This window comes from Urocitellus parryii, chromosome 7, assembly GCF_045843805.1.
Source record: "Urocitellus parryii isolate mUroPar1 chromosome 7, mUroPar1.hap1, whole genome shotgun sequence".
Classification (NCBI taxonomy): domain Eukaryota; kingdom Metazoa; phylum Chordata; class Mammalia; order Rodentia; family Sciuridae; genus Urocitellus; species Urocitellus parryii.
In genome coordinates this window covers 111,628,738-111,650,827 of record NC_135537.1, presented here as the reverse complement: position 1 = coordinate 111,650,827, position 22,090 = coordinate 111,628,738, and the positions used below count along the sequence as shown (strand labels likewise).

The following is a 22,090-nucleotide window of genomic DNA, read 5'->3' as shown; positions in this document are numbered from 1 at the left end:
GTGATGATTCAGTGAAGCTTCTCTCTAAGGCAGAATTTAAGGCTTTGACATTCTCCTTGGTGGGTTTACCTGGACTAGCTCTACCAGCTTATAAAACTACTATGAAACTTGCCTATGCTATAATAAACAGTACTAATCATGCTTCCATGGATGTAAATATGCTTAATGAAGAACAAAAACAACATTGTCAAGCTATACATGACAATCATGCTGAAATTGATTGTCTGTTATTGTTACATCATAAAGTATATCAGAAGTTTAATACCATGTGTTTCTTCAATTTAAGTTATAATAGTAATTTTATTTCAAAAGACTTAAATTACCACAAAGATATCATTAATAAAGTTCAACAGGATGATGGATTTTGGAATTGTTGGATTGGTTAACTTCATGTTTACTCAATTTTATCTGGGTGAAAAATATTCATAGGTGGATGTTTACTGAAAAATATTCATAGGTGGATGTTTACTGATGTTGGAACTTGCTCTTGTCTATGCCTGCCCTATTTTTTGCCCCCACCAGCATTCAGGAGATAAGTAATATTATTTATTCAAAAGACCTTAAAAAAAGAGGGGAGGTATTAGGTATTCTGACCTTCAAATAGACAGGAAAGTTTCGGGGTGATTGTAACTGGCACCCTGAGTCCCACAATTGTAATACCCAGCAGTTTCTCCCTGAAGCTATTAAGACAACTCTACAGGTGCACTATCTAGTTTCTGTGGTAATTTCAATAGGGAGAAGGGGCTCTATATTTGTATTAACTGTACCTAATCTTGGTTAGCTAGCACTTGGGGTTAAAGAAACACTGGGTTAGAATGTAGTCATGGTATCAGAAGCTATGTAATTTTGGGGTATTATATGTGCAGCTGTTAAGAGGGGTGGCCAGTTTTTTTTTTCCTTTTCACTGTGTGTGTGTGTCTCTCTCTTCTGTTTGCTTTTAAAAAGGTTTTCTCACAAGAAGATTTGAAACAGATCATGCTGGCCCTAACAACAAAAGGTAAATTTTGATGGTTAATCTGAATAAACTGGGACATCTCCAAAGAAGAAAACAGAGAACAACAATAGATTTGAAAATATGATAAATATAGGGCAGTATGTGTTAAATGATTGCAATCAAAATAAATAAACCTAAGCTTCTGAAATTTTTTTCTGCTGGATAACTACTCTTTCAACATTTTTCAGTTTGGTTTTCTCCTTGACATTTGAATGACTCAACTGTGTCCCCTGCTATGTGTAGTCTACATTAGTTTACATCACTAAATTATACTAGGTACTACTTATCTAAAGTGATGGATGTGTAACACACAAAGAAAGAGTCAAGTTAAAGAAAAAAAATATATATATATAGAGAGAGAGAGAGAGAAAGAGAGAGATAGTAAAATATCTGTACTAAAAATGCACTTTTTTTGAAACACAAATCTGAAACTCATTTTTATAGAGAAGTTCCCAGAAGATACTCTGCAACAGAAGTAAATTAAATAATAATTAGTAATTAATACTTTTAAAGAGAAATTAAACTTACCCAGGAAGGCAAAGTTTCTATAGTTCTCTAGCATCACATCTCTATATAAATTTTTCTGAGCAGGCTGAAGGTATTCCCACTCCTCTTCAGTAAAATCAATGGCTATATCCATAAATGTTAACATTTCCTAAAATAAGAATATGTAAATAAATAACACATTGAATACAGGAATATTCGCAGTCTGTAATGTAATTACAGTTGAACTTAGAGTTAGTAGACTATCATAGAGTTAGTATTTTGGAACACAATGATACTATTATCTACTTCTGCATAAAAAGTGAATTAAGTTCAAAGAAATATAAATACTCCACATTTATAAAACACAATATAATACTCAGGCATCATCACAAAAATATATATTTTGTAATTTTTTATATCTTGATCTAAATTATACATATTTTTCAGATGAGAAAATCATGGTAATTAAGAAAGTTAATCCTCAAACTTTAATTGTACAACCACTAATCAGAGATTTACTAATGTGTAGGATCTTATTTGTTATTTCTCTGATAGAGCTGGCTATTCTGAATGTGTAGTGAGATCTCTAGTAATTCTAATTTCAATGGTATAAAAGAAATTTTGAAATGTAACAAGATAGACCACTTAATGGAAATATTTAATAGTTAATATAATTTCAAACATTTTATGGTTTTTAGGTATGTTATTAATATAAAAAAATAGCAACAACAATACTGTTTGAATTTTCCTTTTTATAATTTTAACATTTTTTAACATACAAAATTATATCTATCTATATCTATCTATCTATCTATCTATCTATCTATCTATCTATCTATATATATACACACACACACACACACACACAAACTTTGATGTTTATATTACATATTTATAATAGAATATACTTATAGCTCTTGAAACAAATATAATTTTTTTTTAAAATTTTATTGGTTCTTTCTAGTTCTACCTGACAGTAAAATAGATTTTTATGGTATTATGCAAGCATGGGATATATCTTATCCTAAGAAAAATCCTGTTCTTGTTGGTGGCTACAATGGTAGGATTCATTTACAGATATATATCTTTTATATTTCTATCCTTGTCCTATTTATTTATTTATTTATTTATTTATTTATTTATTTATTTATTTTTTACCATTGTACAATCTACTGATCTTCTTTTCTTACCCTTCCCCACTTTATGAGCTTTAGATTTCACATATCAGCAATAAATTTCAACTTTTGGTTTTAAAGAAATGGTTTGTTTTACTTAGCATAATATCTCCAGATTCATTCATTTCCTGGCCAATGTCATAAAGTCATTCTTCTTTATGGCCAATTCATAGTTTATTGTGTACATAAGCAACAGTTTTTTTTTATCCTGTCATCATTGAATGGACCCATTCATCATTGCATGGTTGGATTTATAGATTAGCTATTGTGAATTGTGCTGCTATAAACATTAATGTGGCTGTGTCAATGTAGTATGCTGATTTTATGTCCTTTGGGCATATACAGTGCAGTCAAAAAACTGCATAAAATTGTGGTCCCATTTCTTTAACAATATCCATACAGATTATTATGTTTCACTTAGACCTCCATACAGCTGGAAAAATTAGAATTCATGTATACCTAAGGTGAAAATAAAACATACAAAAAAAGTAGTAATCCATAAAATGACTAGAATTTATTATCAAATCATCCATCCCAATAAAAAGTATAATTAAAAAACTAAAAGTAAAGAAATCTCAAGCAAAAGAGCAAAATTAGAAGCTGTTAAAATAAACATAACACAGAGTTACCAGTATCAATGTTGGTGCTTTTAAAAAGCAAATGAGCCCAGTCTAGTAATGGACAAGTGTAGTTCCAGTGACTGAGGAGGATAAGAAATAAGGATCATAAATTCTAAGACAATATTATATATAATATTGTCTTATATATATTGTATTGAGGAACTTAGTGAGGAACTTAGCAACTCAGCAATACTCTGTCTCTAAATAAAATATATATAAAAAAAGGACTGAGGATGTGGCTTTATCGTTAAGCACCCCTGGGTTCAATCTTCAGTACAAATTTTTAAAAAAACAGATACAATTTAAAAACCACTAGCAAATTTGAAAATTCAATAAGTAAAAATTGTATCAATTATACAGTATATAATTTCAAATATAAGCATATATAATGATTTCTCACTTCATGGAAATACACTCTGGAAAATTTATCCTAAGAATCTTCTGCAATTTTCCAATTCTCTGAGTGCAATGACAGAATCTAGATGGTATAGACTAGTACATGGCTAAGATATTTGCTAGATCCATGGTTGTACATAAAGTCTACTGCTGACCAAAATACCATGATGCCACATGATTGATGTTATGAAGTAAAATCAATCAGGGTAAACCTCATAATAATATAGATGGTGGAACTACAGAAAACACCAACAACAAAACGCTTAAAACATGCTAGGATATTGGGGAAAGAGTGTGATAATAAAATGCTATTTTATCCCTTCACTCATAAAACATAACAACATATTTTGACACATTAAATGCTAAATATAAGTTATTAATAAATAATACTGAAATATATAAGAAAGTACAAAGCTCAAAAGTTTACATACAAAAGATAGGGTTCATATGGTGGTGCACACCTGAAATATATACTATTCTCGAGTCTAAGACATGAAGTTCAAAATAAAAGGCCAACTGAAGAAATTGATCAAACCCCATCTGGAAATTATATTTAAAACACAGCTGAGAATATTCTCAGCATTAAGACACTTTGGTTGAATCCATAATATCAAAAAAGAAAAAAAAAGGGTTTTTTCAAAATTATACAATATAACAGACTTAAACTTATGAATTACAAAATATCAATACAAAAAAAATCTATTCATCAAATGATTACATTGAAAGCTGCAAAACTGACAAGGTAAAAATACCCTAATTTCTTCACATATAATCAAACACTTATAAGAAGAAGAAATACAACAAAATGCAAAAGAAAAACAAAAAATTCTTGAAGAGTCACTTTAAAAAGGATTAATCTAAGTGTTCAATAATCATGAAAACTCAAAATCTTTAGAAATTAGGTAATATTAAATAAAATCACATCATATAGATGAATTAAATAGTAATGATGAATATGTGGAATAAATGCAATAAAAAATTGAAATAAAAATTTAAGCTTTTATTATCCATTTGTAGAAACTGTTTTGTAATCATAGGTACATGATACACCCACACAGGAAACAGAGACTAAAATTACAGCAACTGTACATGAGAATACAGCCACATTCTTCCAGAGTTGAAACCAAGGGGTATGGCTAGAGAGGAAGAAATAATTATTAAATTTTGTAAAATGTAAATTATAGGAGCTAGAATTTTTGTTGATGTATTATATCCAGTTTGACAAATACTATAAAATATCATGTATGTTTTATGCTGATGTCACAAGAATGTTGCATTTTATATGCATGTATGTTTACAAAAGGAATATGAAGTATTTGAGAAAATAAAAATACAAAAAGAACATAAAAATCTCAAATATTCAACATATTTACAAAGGATAAAACTATTATGAAAATTATCAATTTTCCCAAGGTACCCTTTAATAATAACTGGTCATAATTTTACCATTCTTTATGTTTTGTTAAACAAGGAATCAAAGCAAAAACTTCTAAAATTTTCCTGGAAAGATGAATGTATATAAAATTAGACAAGTACTCTCTCATATATGAGAGCAAATGTACTAGTGACCATTACCTGACACTAATGCATGTTATAATATTACAACAGTGTAGTAATTTTAAGATAAAGAAATCACAATACAGAAAACTACATAGGGCAGTTCATATGCATGCAAATATCTTTTTATTGTTAATTATTATAAGTATATAAATGAAAACCTATCAATAAAATATTTAATGTGAATGAATGCTACAATCCAACCTCAAGGTAGATGTTAGAAAATAAGGCATAGATTACAAAAGTGACTTGTGTGCAGAATGTGTGTGACACTGGAATTATACACAAGCATCCACCAAAGAGCAGATATAAAGAGAGATAATTTTAAAAAAATAAAATAAATAAAAATAAAAGTAGAATATAAGCCTTCCTCCATTTATGGATACACCAAATAAATATATACTTCTGTTTTGAGTCCTTCTAAAAACTGTAAAGGAATTAGAGGCACACATTTGGAAAACTGAAATAAAAAATATCGACCAAGAGATTAGTAGTATGCACTGGAAGATTTTTCTGATTTGAGCAATATGCAAAATTACTGGAACAAAATGCCCAAATACAGTGTTAATATAAATAAAGGAAGATTGATTTGTGTTTGAAATATATTATTTAACTCCAAATTGCCTGTAGTTTAAATGTTAATTTATCTGTACACACAGAGGAAGGAATAAGGTATACATGAGTATTTACTCCGGGGGGGGGGGGGGGATAAGTGGTTTTCTATGGCCATGCAAGATCCATGGGCTTTATTCCATTAGACCAGAGTGGAAGAGGTGTTAAATCTTAAGGTAACCACTTAATCCCTTAGAGGGATTTGCCAACATTCTCTAAAAATGCAAATAGCTGTTGCTGACAGTTCAAATTTTATCTAGACAATACCAAAAAATTAACAGGGAAATACAGACCACCACTGAAAGCCAAAGTGTCAGTTTAGCACTTCCTTAGCTCTCTCAGCCAGCTCATTTTACTAATAACACCAGACTTAACCAATTCTTTCTGTAAGTAATCTGTCCCGATATTAACTTTTTCCATTCAATGGAATAAGCAAAACCTCAAAGCATTGAAAGCACTGGTAACTGTGCAGGTGCAAATCTCCCTAGATCAAAAAAGAGTGTTTTCACATTGGTGTGCAAATGTTGTAATGGGCTAAACTCTCGAATATTAGTGAAAAAAAATGGTTACAATCATAGATCCCTCTTTATTTCTGAAACAGGTGCACATCAATTTTTTTCCAGTGAGCATAAAGCACCCTGGAATCTAAAAAGCTTGCATCAGAATTTTAGTGCACCATCCAACTATACAAGCACAGCTGTTAGAATGGCTACTCTCAAAAAGTGGAATAGTAAGTAGTACTCCAATTATATGAATATGGAAGAAAGAAACACTGTGATAGACTATAAAATTACTGAAGACATTTTAAAAAATGGAAGTTGAGAGTTTCTCTCAGTTATTTCTTTGAGAAACTAAGCTCTCTACATTGATACTGCTCTTGAACAAGAAAAGCCACAAGTACTGGTCTGGACTTATGAGAGGCATTAGATGTGCCAGCTGTGGAATCCTCATATTACGTAGTTCTGAAATACAGTTCCAGGAATATACCAGAGTATGGAATGACAATGCTCTCATATACATTCCACAAAAGGAAATCTGAGCATCAAGACACTCTGAGAGGTTGTCTGCCTTTGGAGACACAAAGGAAGTATAGAAACACATGATTTTTCCAAGATCAAGTGATTCTTCTTTACTTTTCAATCATGTAAAAATGCTCATAAACAACAACAACAAAAATTTGCTTTTGATTTTTTTCGATGGTAATGGGGATTTGAAACAGCAGCATGTTAATTCTGGGCTACATACCCAGCCATGTTTTAAAATTTTGAGACAGATTTTTCTAATTGTCTAATTAGTCTACCTAAGTTCCTGATGTTTACTTTGAAATTGCAATCTTACTGACTTAGTCACTTGAGTCTCTGGAATTAATATGCATGTACCATTGCACTCAGAGAGAAAAAATGCTTTAAAGTCTCATCCAGTTTTTGGTATAACAATTTAAAATACCATGTTCATTTGAAATATAATATGGGTAAAGTAACTGATAATAATGCAAAAATGTAACTGATAATACTGGGAAAGGGGGAAGTTGTCATTGAACAGGAAGCTAAAATTTTATATATAAATACAGCTCACAATACTGGGACATAAATTTAAAATGACACTCAGCAACTGTTTGAAGATTTAAAAAAATTAAAAAGTTCCAGGTATGTAGCTAAGTGGTACAGTACCTCTGGCTCAATCCACAATACCACAATCTCCAAAACGAAGGAGAATGAATTCAGAAGGAAAGAAAAACTGAGATACCTATAGAGTATCTCACCTCACTCCTGGAGAAAAAAATACATGGAGTTGTGATTGGGATGATCTCCTCACTCCAGAGTCCACAACACAATCTGAGAAGATTCAGAAATATTGCCAAAAATGTTCTCACATAGAATTTAAAGTAAGGGCTGAAGATATTCTATAGGATACTATAGGACTTCCAGTGTCTACTGTTAATATATGGTCCAGTTGACTGGCCAGTGGAAATTCATGGTTGACCTTTCTCAGCAGAAGACACAGGACTGCAGAAACCAAAGATTACACCAGGGATTCTAGCCAACCATTGCCAGTTCTCACCATAGTCAGTGCAGCCAGTTTCAACCAGACTCACCATCCAGTCTCGGGATTTCATTGCACACTCATCATTTACTGTATTTTTAGGAACCACGTGTCCTCTCTATAAATCACAAGTTGCCTATACATGAGAAAAAAATCAGGTTCACTGAACATAAGTGAGAAAGCCTAGAAATGGATACCCACTCTGGCAGACTTTACACCAGATGGTCAAACTTGCTCCTCTTTACTGAATATGAGTAGATCGGACAATGCTTATATAAGGGGTCCTGATTAGACACAACTTATTTCTTCATATGCTCAATCTGAGCCTAGTGAGTTTTTTGAGAGTCAGGAGATAACCTCAAATCCAGAAATAAATGATGTCACAATTGTAGGGTCTTGCCTGTACATTTATTTATTTATTTATTTATTTTTCATTTGAGGCTCTGAGAATTGAAATCCAGATCCTCAGGCTGCAGCAAATTTAAGGCAAGGTATCCTTGGAGAAGTAAAATCCAGCCAACCCAGAAAAGCATTTGCATTTAAACTTGCATATGAGGCGTTTTGAATTTGTAGATTGTATATGTAAATATATTATTTATTGATGAAAATAATACAGTGAAAATCTTGTAAAATTTCAGTTAACTTCTCTTGTATGGAAACATATTGAACATTAAAATTATATGAGGTGGAAAGATAATTATTTTTTTAGAATTCTTATAAAGGGGCTGGGAATGTGGCTCAGGAGGTAGAGGGCTCGTCTGGCATGCGTGCGGCCCAGGTTCGATCCTCAGCACCACATACAAACAAAGATGTTGTGTCTGCGAATAACTAAAAAATAAATATTAAAAAAAGAATTCATATAAAAATAGTAAAAAATTAATTTTATAGTATGACCCATAATTTCCACTATGTGAAAATTACCATTATGTATTTAAATTATTACTAATAAAGTATATGTATTTTTGGAACAGCACCCTCAAAACTATGTGAAAATTACCATTATGTATTTAAAATATTACTAATAAAGTATATGTATTTTTGGAACAGCACCCTCAAAACTATGTCAAGACTCCAGAAAATCTCAGTTCATAGAACCATATTTGAGAGTTATGCTTGTCCTGAGTTCAGGAAGATGGAGGACATGATCATTTCTTTTTAAGCTACAGGTAAAAGATACATTTATTTTTTTTACCAAGATTTTTCCTGAGATTTAAAAAAAAAAACTAGAAATAAACTGCCCTGAGTGAGGGAACAGAGATTTAACCAGAAAGTGTATGGTGTGTGTGTGTGTGTGTGTGTGTGTGTGTGTGTGTGTATAGTATATACATACATATATGTTTTTCCCCAGACCCAAAGATTTGAGTCTATTATTTAAATTGATTAATGGTATATTCATTATTTTATGACATGGCCTTAGACCCAATGGCCTGTCTATAACATTTTCTTTTTCTTCCTAGGATGAAAGCTCCTTAAGAAAGTGGGCTTGAAATGAAGATAAATTGTGTTGCTATCATGATCCCATACACCTGTAATCCCAGGTAGGGGATTTGAAATTTTGCTTCTTTAAGAATACTACTAAAGCACAAGTAATAGAAACAAGAGTCACTAGATGGGATGAATTCAAACTGAAAAGATTCTTCTCAGCAAAAGAAACAATAAGTGAGGTGAAAAGTGATAACAGAGAATAGGAGCAAATTTTTACCACATGCACATCAAATAGAAACCCAATTTACAGAATATATAAAGAACTTAAAAAACTTAATAGCAAAAAAACAAATTTCCCAATCATTAAGTAAAATGGGCTAAGGAACTGAAGAGACACACTTCTTAGAAGATAAACAAACAATCAATAAATAAAAAAAAATGTTCAACATCTCTAGCAATTAAAGAATTGCAAATCAAAACTACTCCAAAATTTAATCTTACTCCAATTAGAATGGCATTTATTAAAAATATAATTACAAATATATGTTGGTGAGGATGTGAGGAAAAAGGCCCACTGTTACACTGTTGGTAGGACTCTAAATTGGTGACACCACTCTGAAAAAGAATAAGGAGATTCCTTAGAAAACTGGGAAAGAAACCAAAATTTACCCAGCTATTCCACTCCTCAGTTTAGACCAAGAAGAGCTAAAAACAGCATAATACAGAGGCATATCCACATGAATGTTTATAGCAAAACAATTCACAATAGGTAAATTATAGAACCAACTTATATGCTCTTCAATAGATGAATGGATAAAGAAAATATGGTCTATTTACACAGTGGAATATTACTGAACATTAAAAGAGAATAAAATTATGGAATTGGGAAGTAATGGATGGAGTTGGAGAATATCATGTTAAGGCAAGTAAGCCAATCTTCCTAAACCAAAGACCTAATATTTTCTCTGCTAAGTGGATGGTGATCCAAAACGAGGGAAATGGGAGGTAGCATGGAAGAAATGAAGAAACTTTGAATAAGACAAATGGGAGGGAGGTGATGGGAGATGGTATAGAGGTAGGTAAGATGGTGGAATGATATGAAAATCTTCTTGTACACAAAGTAGAGTTACATGGGTTTTGTAACTATACTTTCTGTACAACAAGAGAAATAAAATTTTGTGTTCAATTTGTGTGCTATAAAGTGAAATGCATTCTGCTCTATTAGCAAGTTAGAGCAAATTAATAAATTAATTGATTTTTTAAAATTCAGGAAAGAGACTTGCCTTTCCCTAGATCTAAATATAAACATATTCATATATATATATATATATATATATATATATATATATATATATATTCTATATATAACATGCACATATTTAATGTATATAATTTATAAACATTTTTTTCATATTTTTATTGATTTTTTTAAAGAAATGACAACAGAAGCAGTACAATTCTTATTTCATCCATAGAACACAATTCTGGTTGTATATAAAGTATGGTGATACAAATTTGTGTCTTCATACATGTTCTATTGATGATGGTCTCTATCACATTCCACAATTTGTGCTAATCCCCTGCCCCCTTTCTAATCCTCCCATACCTCTTCTTTATTGAGAATCCATGTACTTCTCTCATGCTCCCCCTCTCTACCTCATTATGAGTCAGCCTCCTTATATTTGGCATTTTTTTGGAATTGGCTAACATCACTTAGCATTATCTTCTCCAATGCTATCCATTTACCTGCAAATTCCAGATTTGATTATATACCTAGAAGACTCAAAAAGCTCCACCAGAAAACTTCTAGAACTAGTAAATAAATTTAGCAAAGTAGCAGGATATAAAATCAACACGCATAAATCAAAGGTATTTCTGTATATCAGTGAAAAATCTTCTGAGAAATAAATGAAGATAACTACCCCATTTACAATAACTTCAAAAAAATAAGATACTTGGGAAGCAACTTAATGAAAAAGGTGAAAGATCTTAAAAAGGAAAACTACATAACCCTAAAGAAAAAAATCAAAAAAGACCTTAGAAGATGGAAAGATCTACCTTGATCATGAGTAGGCAGAATTAATATTATCAAAATGACAATACTACCAAAGCACTATACAGATTTACTGCAATTCTGATCAAAATCCTAATGGCATTCCTCATAGAAAGAGCAAAAGCAACCATGAAATTTATCCAGAAAATTAAGAGACCAAGAATAGCTAAAGTAATACTTAGCAGAAAGAGTGAAGCAGGTGGCATCATTATACCAGACCTTAAACCATACTGAAGAGCAATGATAACAAAAACAGCATTGCATTTGCAAAAAAAAAAAAAAAAAAAAAAAAAACAGACTGCAGACGAATGGTACAGAATAGAGGTCACAGGGACTAACCCACAAAATTATAATTATTATATATTAGACAAAGGTGTCAAAACATGCACTGAAGAAAAGATAGCCTCTTCAACAAAACACTATCTCTCATCATGCACAAAATTCAACTCCAAGTGTATCAAGAACCTAGGAATTAAACCAGATACTCTGTGTCCAATGTAATATAATACAGGCTCTAATCTTCATCATGTGGAATTAGGCCCCGATTTCTTTAATAAGACACTGGTAGCACAAGAATTAAAATAAATAATAAATAAATGGGATAGAATCAAACTAAAAAGTTTATTCTCGGCAAAAGAAACATTCTGTGAGGTGAAGACAGAGCCTATATTTTAGGAGGAATATTTTACCCCTCACATATCAGATAGAGCACTAATCTCTAGGGTACATAAAGAACTCAAAAAGCTAAGCAAATAATAATAATAATAATAATTATTATTATTATCATTATTACCACCCAATCAAGAAATGGGCCAAGGATCTGAACAGAGAGTTCTTAGAAGAGAATATACAATCAATCACCATTTTTTTATATATCTGATTGGTTATGGTCCTCCTTTTTCAGGACAAAGAACAGTTCTGGTTCAGTTTCTAAGGAAGGGAAACACGAGCAAGAATTATTCTCAACTCTCCTTTATAAATTATCAAATACAATTATCTATGTCATTTTCTAAACATAGCTGGACATGAAAAATATAGGTTTGGAGCAGAGAACATTTTTATTAGAAACACAGTGTAAAAGAAAGAAAAAATCATAATTATTTGTAGCACATGTAACCATAAGAGAAACGGAACCTGGAATTCAGAAAAGAAAAATTCAAACTTTTATACTTGGGAATGTGGATGACATGGATGCTTAAAGTAAAAAGGTTATTACAAGCTTTTGAAAGAAAATTTATGTGAGTGGCAGATAATGGTTAACCAAATAGAATCTGCACAGTGTATTCCAGTGGCTTTGTCAGCTGTGCACTACAGAACATACAGGTATTCATAGCCTCCATGAAGAGCATTATTCATCTGTGCCCTCTAAAATTATTCCCATAGTACAGATGAAAAAACATGGGTATCTGGATACTAAATGGCAATTCAGCAGCTCACAGAAAACTACCCAGAGACAGAACTTATGAAATTTCTTCAAAGACCATCAATGTATTGTCAGTCAGGGGAAATATTATTTTCTCTTCATTTTGAAGAGACTGCATTGAGAATACATTTCAGAGGCAACATAAATACTTTTTTTTTCTTTCATGTTAAGAAACTCTTCAGAAATAGAGCTCACAAGACAGATTTCTTAGAAGGGTAAATGCCTGGAGATTACAAAATTAAAAGAACACATCAGTGGCCCTGAGTGCCTCAGTAAGGAAATAAATCTAAAAGGCTTATTAGAAACTGAAAATCAAATAAAAAAGTAACTATTTCTCAAAATAAATATGTTCAATAGTTGCTATATCCACAACATGTCATTAAGTAAACAACAAATTATGTATGAATATCTAGGATTGGCCAAATTTTATTCCATTTGATTGTTTGTTAAAACCCAAAATCCAGATAATAGAATTCATGATTCACTGCCAAAAATATTAAAGAAAAAAAATTTTTTAAGGAGTGGATGTTTAGTAAGTGTGTCATTTAACAATTTTATTACCATATGATTTTAAAGAAATTTATTCATTTTCCTGCAGCCGTAGTGTAGAGAAATGTCTTATTTATTTTTCCTGTAGTAATTCACAAAGATAAGCCCTAGAATCCACTTTAAATAACCTACCCTTACAATCATACAAGAAACATATAATCAATGATGAGTAAAGAAAAAAGTCAATTTAAAAAAAATTGACCTTTTTTTAAAAATCAATCTCTAGCTGCATTTTTTAATCCTTTTCACATCTTTTAAGCCAAAAATATATAAAAGACAGAAGTTTGAACTTCAAATTTATATGTGAGATATGTTTATTAACTCTAAAAATTCAAAATCTTTAGAAATTTAAGAAATACAAAATAAAAACCCATCATGGGAAAAATTAAGTAATATTGATGAACATTTAAACAAATTAATAATCATTAACTCAAAAGGAGTTTGTATTAGTATCTATTTGTGGAAACTATTTTGCTATTTAATATACATGATATTCCCCATTTAGAGACTTACTGAAATTAGAGCATAATATGTGATCATGATAACATGTAAGTATGCAATGGTACTCATCAAACACTTGAAGCCCAAGGGCATGGCTCAATAAAATATACATCTTGTAAGAGATAAATAATAATCTGTAGGAAAAATGGTCACTGGGGCCAGTCACATTTCATAATATATCCAGTTTAAAAAAGAGCATAAAACACTATGTATAAATTTTACGTAGGTGCCTTATGCAAGAGGTATTTCACATGTGTACATTTTTAGAAACAAAATATGTAGAACTTATGAGAAAATAAAAGTCACAAAAAGCACATAAAAGACTGAATTATACATCCCAGGTAAATAATAAAACTCATCATTACAAAGGTGATAATTTTCCCCCAAATTAACTGGCAGTATATCTCACCAAAACTGCTATGTACAAATATGAATGTATCACAGTGAAGTCTACTTTTATATGTATTCTGTAAAGCAATAATTTAAAAAAAAACTATAAATAAATATATGATAGAAGAAAGTAGGAGAATAGGGAAAGGGGAACTACTAGATACTGAAGGGGAGCAAATTATATTTCATGTTTTATGGTTATGTCAAAATAAACCTGACTATTAAATACAACAATAATGCAATAATAAAAAAAATCATCAAGTTTTACTTTAAATGAAGTAAGAAACCAAAGCATAAATTTTTAAAATTCATCTACTACAAAGTTATATGTAACTTTAGCCAAAAACCTTTTCAATTATAAGAGCAAAAAAAGAACTTATCATGGCCTACTATTCATATATATTGTGAAAATATAATATTACAATAATAAAAAATCACAATATAAATAAGATCCCCATATGAATACATTTGTATGTAAAAACAGTATGCTTTATTACAATAGAAAATTATAGATTAATCAAACCATAACAAAAATAATCTCAGGAATTTATCTAGGGCCTTTCTCAAAATAAATTTAAACCTATTAGGGCTGTTTACTGGTGAAAAGTCCTTGCTTCCCCAATGCTGAAGTATAACACCAGAGAAATGTGCCAAGGCAAGTTTAGAGTGGAAAGTAGAAGCTTTATTAAAGTCAGTAGAAAAGACTTCTCCCCAGAAGAAAAAGGAGACCAAAGAGGTAGAATCCATGAAAGGGATTTTTTTAAAAACTAAGGTCTTTTAGCTTTTTTATAACTAAGGTCTTCCTTCAGCTATCCTGCATTCCTGCCACATTGCTGTCCTTTGTTGTGTTATCTTGCAGTGTTGAAATGTAGGTGGGAACATCCAAAGTGGGGAGGACAGGTGGGCTGAAGGAGTAATCTGGGCAGGAAGGGCTTTTAGATTAGCATCTCCATGTTTGCTGTGAGCTGCTTCATTAAAATATCCTTGGAATGGGCTCAGGGCCTTGGGGACATTTTGAATTCCCCTTATCCTGGACTCCATCCTCAATATAGTGTTCATTCTTGATTTTACTGGATATTAGACCAGATTTACCTAACTACACAAATTACATATCTGTAAGTCTGGCTCCACTACCAAGGATATGGCTAAGTAGTACAGTATCCCTGAGTTCACATAACTTTAACAAAATAATAATAATGAAGAAAGTAAAAATAAAAGAATGTCAAAATAAAAATTAGCTACCTAAAAAGGAAATTAGGTACCCAAAAATGACAGCTCCTTTCCTGCAGGAAAATGGAGATTTGATTTTGATAATTATTCAACCTGTCAATCTCCAGCATCTGGTAAGACACTGGGCTGCAGGAACACATCTGCCACATAGTATTTTATGCATTTTCTGAGGATGCCCTTTGAGCATAAGGAAGGCAGCAAAGAGTCTGTGCCACTGACATGTTCCCCACCTGGTTGGCCAGTAGGACTGAGGACATAGTGGCCCAGTGGAGGAGTTAAGCCTGCAGACTCCAGAGACTACCCAGAGTCCCAAACTGCTAGCTCCTGTTTTCAATACAGCCAGTCTTGTGGTTCCAATAGTCTTCCTCCCCCAGCCTCTCTTGCTAGGCCAATGAACACTCACCATTTCCTGCTTCTCAGTAGTAGGGCTACTTGGGATCCTCAGTTGCTGCATCTCAGAACAACCTGTGATGCTGAGGTGTGAGACTACAGATTGCAAAAATGGAGGACTCAGGAGATAAGAAGTGAAAGCCCACCCTGATGACACACAATTGGATAGTTCCCACAAAATATTCTTGATTGGAAGGGGCTTCAGATAATGAACATTGAATCTGAGAGAAGTGAGCCGTTTTTTTGAGTGACAGGGAATATTATCCAATCCAGGCATGAATACGGGCTAGAATCTCAGGTCGTTGAGTGCTGTTTGTTGTTGTTGTTATTGTTGTTTGTTTGTTTTTTGTTTTTTAATCTGAGAAATGTACCCCAGAGTCTCAGGATGCTGTTATTTTAAGACAAGGTTGTTTTCCCATAAGTGGGAACTAACCCAACCAAAAGAACATTTTCATTTAAACTTACATATAAAGTCACTTCAGTTTATGGATTATTTATGCTTGTATATTATTCAGGAATTAATATAAAATAATGACAATAATTAACAAATTTTATTTATTTTTTGATCTCTGTTCTTTTTAGGTAACAAATTGAACTTTGAACTGGGAAGAAAACCCCTAAAGTAAAAAAGCCCAATAAAAAAAAACAACACAAAAGGGGCTGGGATTGTGGCTCAGCAGTAGAGTGCTCACCTCCCATGTGCAAGATCCTGGGATCAATCCTCAGTACCACATAAAAATAAATAAGTGCAATAAAGGTATTGTGTCCAGCTACAGCTAAAAAAAAATACATAAAAAAACCATAAGGTATAGGTGAGAAACCAGCCTCTACCTCAGAGCAAAGACTGTCCAATGAAGGGGGCATGAATCTTGTCCCTGGAAAGACACACAGAGCCCTCCTAGGAACATACCCATCCTGCAGAGTTGTTTATCTACAAATAACAGGAGAGATCTGCTGTGCCTGGTTTCCCTGACTCAGTCAGGCTAGGTGGGGACCCAGAGCAACCCCCTAGCAGCCACAAATCAGCATGACACAGGGAAAATATCTGGGATGCCAGATGACTCTCCCAGTAGTTTATGGTGGTTGATAACATTTTGGGAAACCATATAGTTAGGCATATACTCCCCTCATGGCCTAAGCCAATCTGTTCAAATGAATCCCCATCTTGTACTAACAAAAATCATGCTTACCCAGCTTGTACCCACCAGTGAATGTGCTAATCATGTTTTAGAGTTGTTTATGATTTTCCAAAGGTATGTGATGATTTTCTAAGAGAAGCTATGATATATGGGTGGTTTCTGCTTTCCCCAAAGAGTTATAAAACTGCTACAAACCCCGGGCTCAGCCCCCAGTTTCTTTGTGTGTGGAGAACTGAGCTAGCTTGCAATAAACACGTCTGTGGTGCTTACATCAATATTGGTCTCTGGTGGTCTTTTGGAGGTCCCGTATTTGAGCATAAAAGTCTCTCCTGAAACCCATGGGAAAAGAATTCAGCACTCCAGTTCTCTAGGACTGTAGTTTTATAGCACAAAAAGTTACAAAAGAAGGGTGACTTGAGAAATTACACGAATAACAGGATTTTCACAAGCATAATACAATGACACTTAGTAGGTTAATGGTCTAAATGGTTTATCACTTAGGGAGTAACTTTAGATCACAACATCAGAATTTATGATGCACCACTAAAGTTTCAGAGTGAGTTGTTATTTAGTCAGGAAAAGCCAGAATTTATGAGTCATCACTAAAGTTTCAGGGAGGGTTGTTATCTCATCAGGGAAAACCAGACATGGGTGAGTTCAAGGCACTGGTAGGCATTTCAAAGTATATGTTTCATACTTTAACAAGTATAAGAATTAAATTATTAATATTAATTACTACTAATTTTTAAAAGACTGAATAAAATAGGATATTAGATATTTCTTATTAAATGCATAAAAATTTTAATTAATATATTGAGAATATAAACATGGAAAATTTTGACAATGATAAAAAGACATTTAATATAAGGGATTCAATATTATAAATCCCTCATGTTCAGTGGGTCAGTCCTTCAATGATTTTTTTCCATTTTTTTTAGGTCATTTTGAATTACACTTATGCAAATGTTTGTTAAGTATACAAATTTAAGATTTTGTATTTTGTAAAGTAGAAAAATGGCAGATTTGAGCTCCTTTCAGGATTTTAAAACTCATAGGCCATGTGGGGCATCTTAGCACCTTTTTTCATATTTGCACCGAGTCCAATTCTAGAGAAGAATGAGTTGGAGATATAGTCTAATGTCCTGAGCAAAAGAGAAATTTCTGTAGGATATTTCTAAAGCTTTTAACTTTTCTAACTTTTCAGAATATTTGGTGATTTGAAAAAAAATATATTTTAAGAAATGAATTGTTTGAAATTAATTATCTACCTTTGCTGCATTATTTTTCACTTTCATTGATTTTTTGAAGAACTAACAAAATAGAATTCCAAAAGTGTTCCATGTAAATTTAAAGGTATATTTCTAATAATCAAGATAGAAAACAGAAGCAAAACATCATCTAGTTTGGTGGTTCTGCCTCAAACTAAAGGGTTACTTATTTATTTTGCTATTATTCACTAGGTTCCTGAGGTTGCAGAAATCACCAACCAACACAGAGAAAAGTCTTTTTAGTTTGTTTCTCACAACCAATTCCAGATAAAATACACTAGTATCACTGTAGTTTCAGACCAAAGGGTGTTTCTAAATAATAAAAATATGTATACATAAATATATAAATAAATATAAAATAAAATATAATATTAGATTTTTTTCCTGGATAATCATTCTGTACATATTTCCATTTAGACACAGTTCTGGGACCAAAATGTCACAAATAAGACATAATTCCTATATTGCTACATAGAGTAATTAAGGCACATACTAATAGCTTGGTATAAAACTTGGCAGAGAGACATAAATAACTACAGAACATCATAGAGAATTATACCTAAGAGCTATGTAGCAAATCCATGGTCTTTAAGTACATGAAGAGACAAGTTATCATACCAAATTTTATAACTCAGTTGCTGCTAATATACAGAGATAGAGATATTTATTAAGAGATGGTTTTATGTAGATTTTTGGTTTAAAAAGGGAAAGATCAAATAATGGAGGTTATTTAAACATGAGCAATAATATTTTTCTGCATTCAGTACTTTTTCTACAGATATATGAATTATAATTAATTCCAACCAGTAAAATGCAGAAATAGTGTAAAAATTATTCACTAGGAGTAAAACTACTTAAAAAGAGAACCAAAACTTCCATTCCTGTCCAAATGTTTACTCCTGACAAAAAGACAGCTTCTTTTGAACCATTTCTGCAGATATGATTTTTCTGTAATAAATATTTTGGTGACTGTTTTGAATATTACTTAATATATTTATGCTTCACATTTTCTCTTTTGTCCTATTTTACTACCTAGATACTGAAAGAAAAAATTTCTAACTCTTAAACTCCCTTGATATTTGAGATATCTTTTTATTCTTTTTTAAAAATTATTAGTTGTTCAAAACATTACAAAGCTCTTGACATATTTCTTTTTTTAATAAACATTTGGAATTTTATTTAAAAAAAAAATCACAACCATGAACATTGTTACAGTTAGAGGCCCTCTTGGTTCTCCACATTGATACTGAGCATGCTCACAGGGGTTCCCATTATTAAATCTTAGTTAAACAACAATTTTTAAAAGAAGGAAAAAAAACTCATCACACTACCATTTAACTTGTTTTAATGTTTCTTCACAAATGGTGAAAAATACTAAAGTGCAGACAAGGAATAATCATAATGTTGTGGCCAACATTATAAATATGGAATTATAAATTTAAAACATTTTCTGGTTTAAAAAATAAAATTGGTAGTCAATGCAGCTCTGTGGGGTCTGTGTCTAGTAGGGCCGATCTCTGCGTTCCTGACGGTGGTTGCCTTTATCCATTTTTCCAGGTCCTCCACATCCACCTCTTCTTCCTCCCATCTGCTCCATTAAAGGTCCAGGGGGACCCCCTGGACCACCTCGTCTTCCTCCGCCAAAGCCACCTCGGTCCATGCCAAGGCCACCACGGAAGCCACCCCTGTCTGTGGAGACCAGGGCCACCTCTGAAGAGGCCACCTCTTCCTCCCCGCATGCCTCCAGGGCCACCTCTTCCAAGGTTACCACCTGGGGGTGGGAAGGGTGGTGGGAGAAAGCCCTCAGGCTTCAGGGCCTTACACTGGTTGCATTCTGTTCTCCAGGGGAAGTTCTGGTTTGCACAACCCGGATTGGGATATTGCCAGTCCCCAGCTCGGTGCTGGACGTTTCCTCCTCCAGAGAGATTCCCTCTGGAACCCCGTGGCCCTCTTGAGGGAAAACTTCCTCTGTGTCCTCCATGGCCTCCCATGTGACCCATGGGTCCCCCAGGACCTCCTGGGCCACCTGGACCTCCACGGAGTGGTGGTGGCATCCCTCTGCCCTCAAGAGGTGGCTTGCCACCCCGCATGCTGTTCATGGGAGGCTTCTTTCGAGCAAGAGTGACTTTTAGTTTGCTTCCTTGAAAATCTTTTCCATCAAACCACTCCACAGCAGCCTTGGCAGTTGGCGGGTCTTCATAGGACACTGTGGCATCACCTTTGGGCTTTCCTGTTTCCTTGTCCATGTAGATGTGGATCATGGGTTGCCCAGTTCTCTTATTCATCTTAACAACCCCACACTGCTTAAAGAAATCTGCCAGATCATCAAGAGTCACATTGTCATTTAATCCTTGCACATAAACTGCACTGTTGTCAGAGTCTTCATCAGGATCTACTGGAGGGCCTAGATCAAGATCTGGTCCTTCATTCATGGGTCCTCCAGGCTTATTGAAGCCACCTCCGCTCTCCAGCGCTGCCCATTCCACTGCGTCCTCCTCCTCGCCCACCTCTGCTCATGCCTCCACAATCAAATCCCCCTCTTCCCCTGCCCCGGTTATCAGGGCCACTCATGCTCCGGTTCTCTCCTGGTCCCGAAAATCCTCCAGACTCCTGCCCATAAACACCCATGCTACTGGGGCGATCCTGTCGGAATGAACTCTGCTGCCCGTAGCTGCTGCTCTGTTGGCTATATTGACTTGGAGCCTGGCTGTAGGATTCAGTCTGGGGTGTAGTAACTAGTGGGAGGCTGTTGCCCATAGCTGCTTTGTTGACTATAGCTACTCTGCTGTCCATAGCTGCTCGGTTGCCCATAAGTGTTCTGCTGAGAGTAACTGCTCTGATCATAACTAGTCGGCTGTGTAGAGGAATAGCTGGTAGGAGGATAGGATGGAGGCGCGGTAACTGGCTGCAACTGGATAACTGGAGCTATCCCAGGAACCTGAGGATAACTGTAGTTACTCTGTCCGTATCCTAGGCTAGGCTGGTTATAACCCCCTGTGCTAGACTGAGGTTGACTAGTCTCAGCGGGCTTGTTACCATCCTGCGGTCTTGCAGGTGGAGTGGCTGCTGGCTGTTGCCCATAGCCAGGGTAAGCAGGCTGAGTCCCATATGCAGACTGGGCTGCATAGGAGGCCTGGGTGGTGGTGACAGTAGCAGTGGTGGTGTTATAAGCACCAGTGCCGTACCCCTGGACAGGCTGGCTGTATGCCTGGGGGGCAGTTGGGGTAGTATAACCAGTGGGAGGCTTTCCATAAGAAGTTGCATATGCAGTCTTCCCATAGGTGGTAGTGGTCTGAGCCTGGGTATAGCTGACATCAGTAGGCTGTCCATAAGTTCCATAGCTTTGTTGCCCATATGCCTGGGTGGTCTGTGCATATCCTTGAGTTGACTGGGCACTGTAAGCACTGTAGCCCTGCTGGGCTGCAACTTGGCTGTAGGTACTGTAATCTGTGGATGGCATTTTCTCTCCTTCCTCCTCATTCTCTCAGACATATCATATTTCATACATTTGATTCAAGCAGATTATGAACTCCCATTTTTACCCCATATACATATTGCAGATTCATATCCATTCCACATCCACATTTTTTCATACTACCATACTAGTGTCTATTGTATTCTGCTGCCCTGCCTATCCTCTACAACCTCCCTTACCTCCCCTCCCCACTCCTCCTATCTTCTATCTCAACCCCATCTACTGTTATTCATTTCTCTCTCGTTTTTTCCCCTTTCCCCTCACTTCCTCTTATATGTAATTTTGTATAACAATGAGGGTCTCCTTTACCATGCAATTTCCCTTCTTTCTCTCTTTCCCTCCCCCCCTCTCGACTCTGTTTAAT

At 34.0% G+C, this 22,090-nt stretch overlaps 1 protein-coding gene across 1 annotated transcript; it reads right to left on the bottom strand.

The window, feature by feature from the left end:
• Window positions 1-19,752: 19,752 nt before the first annotated feature.
• On the bottom strand, window positions 19,753-21,711 carry LOC144255830 (RNA-binding protein EWS-like). The gene is given in 5 exon segments (XM_077800801.1): window positions 19,753-19,948; window positions 19,950-20,022; window positions 20,074-20,710; window positions 20,712-20,981; window positions 20,983-21,711. Coding segments are annotated over 5 exon segments (1,905 nt in total).
• Between the last annotated feature and the right edge of the window lie 379 nt (window positions 21,712-22,090).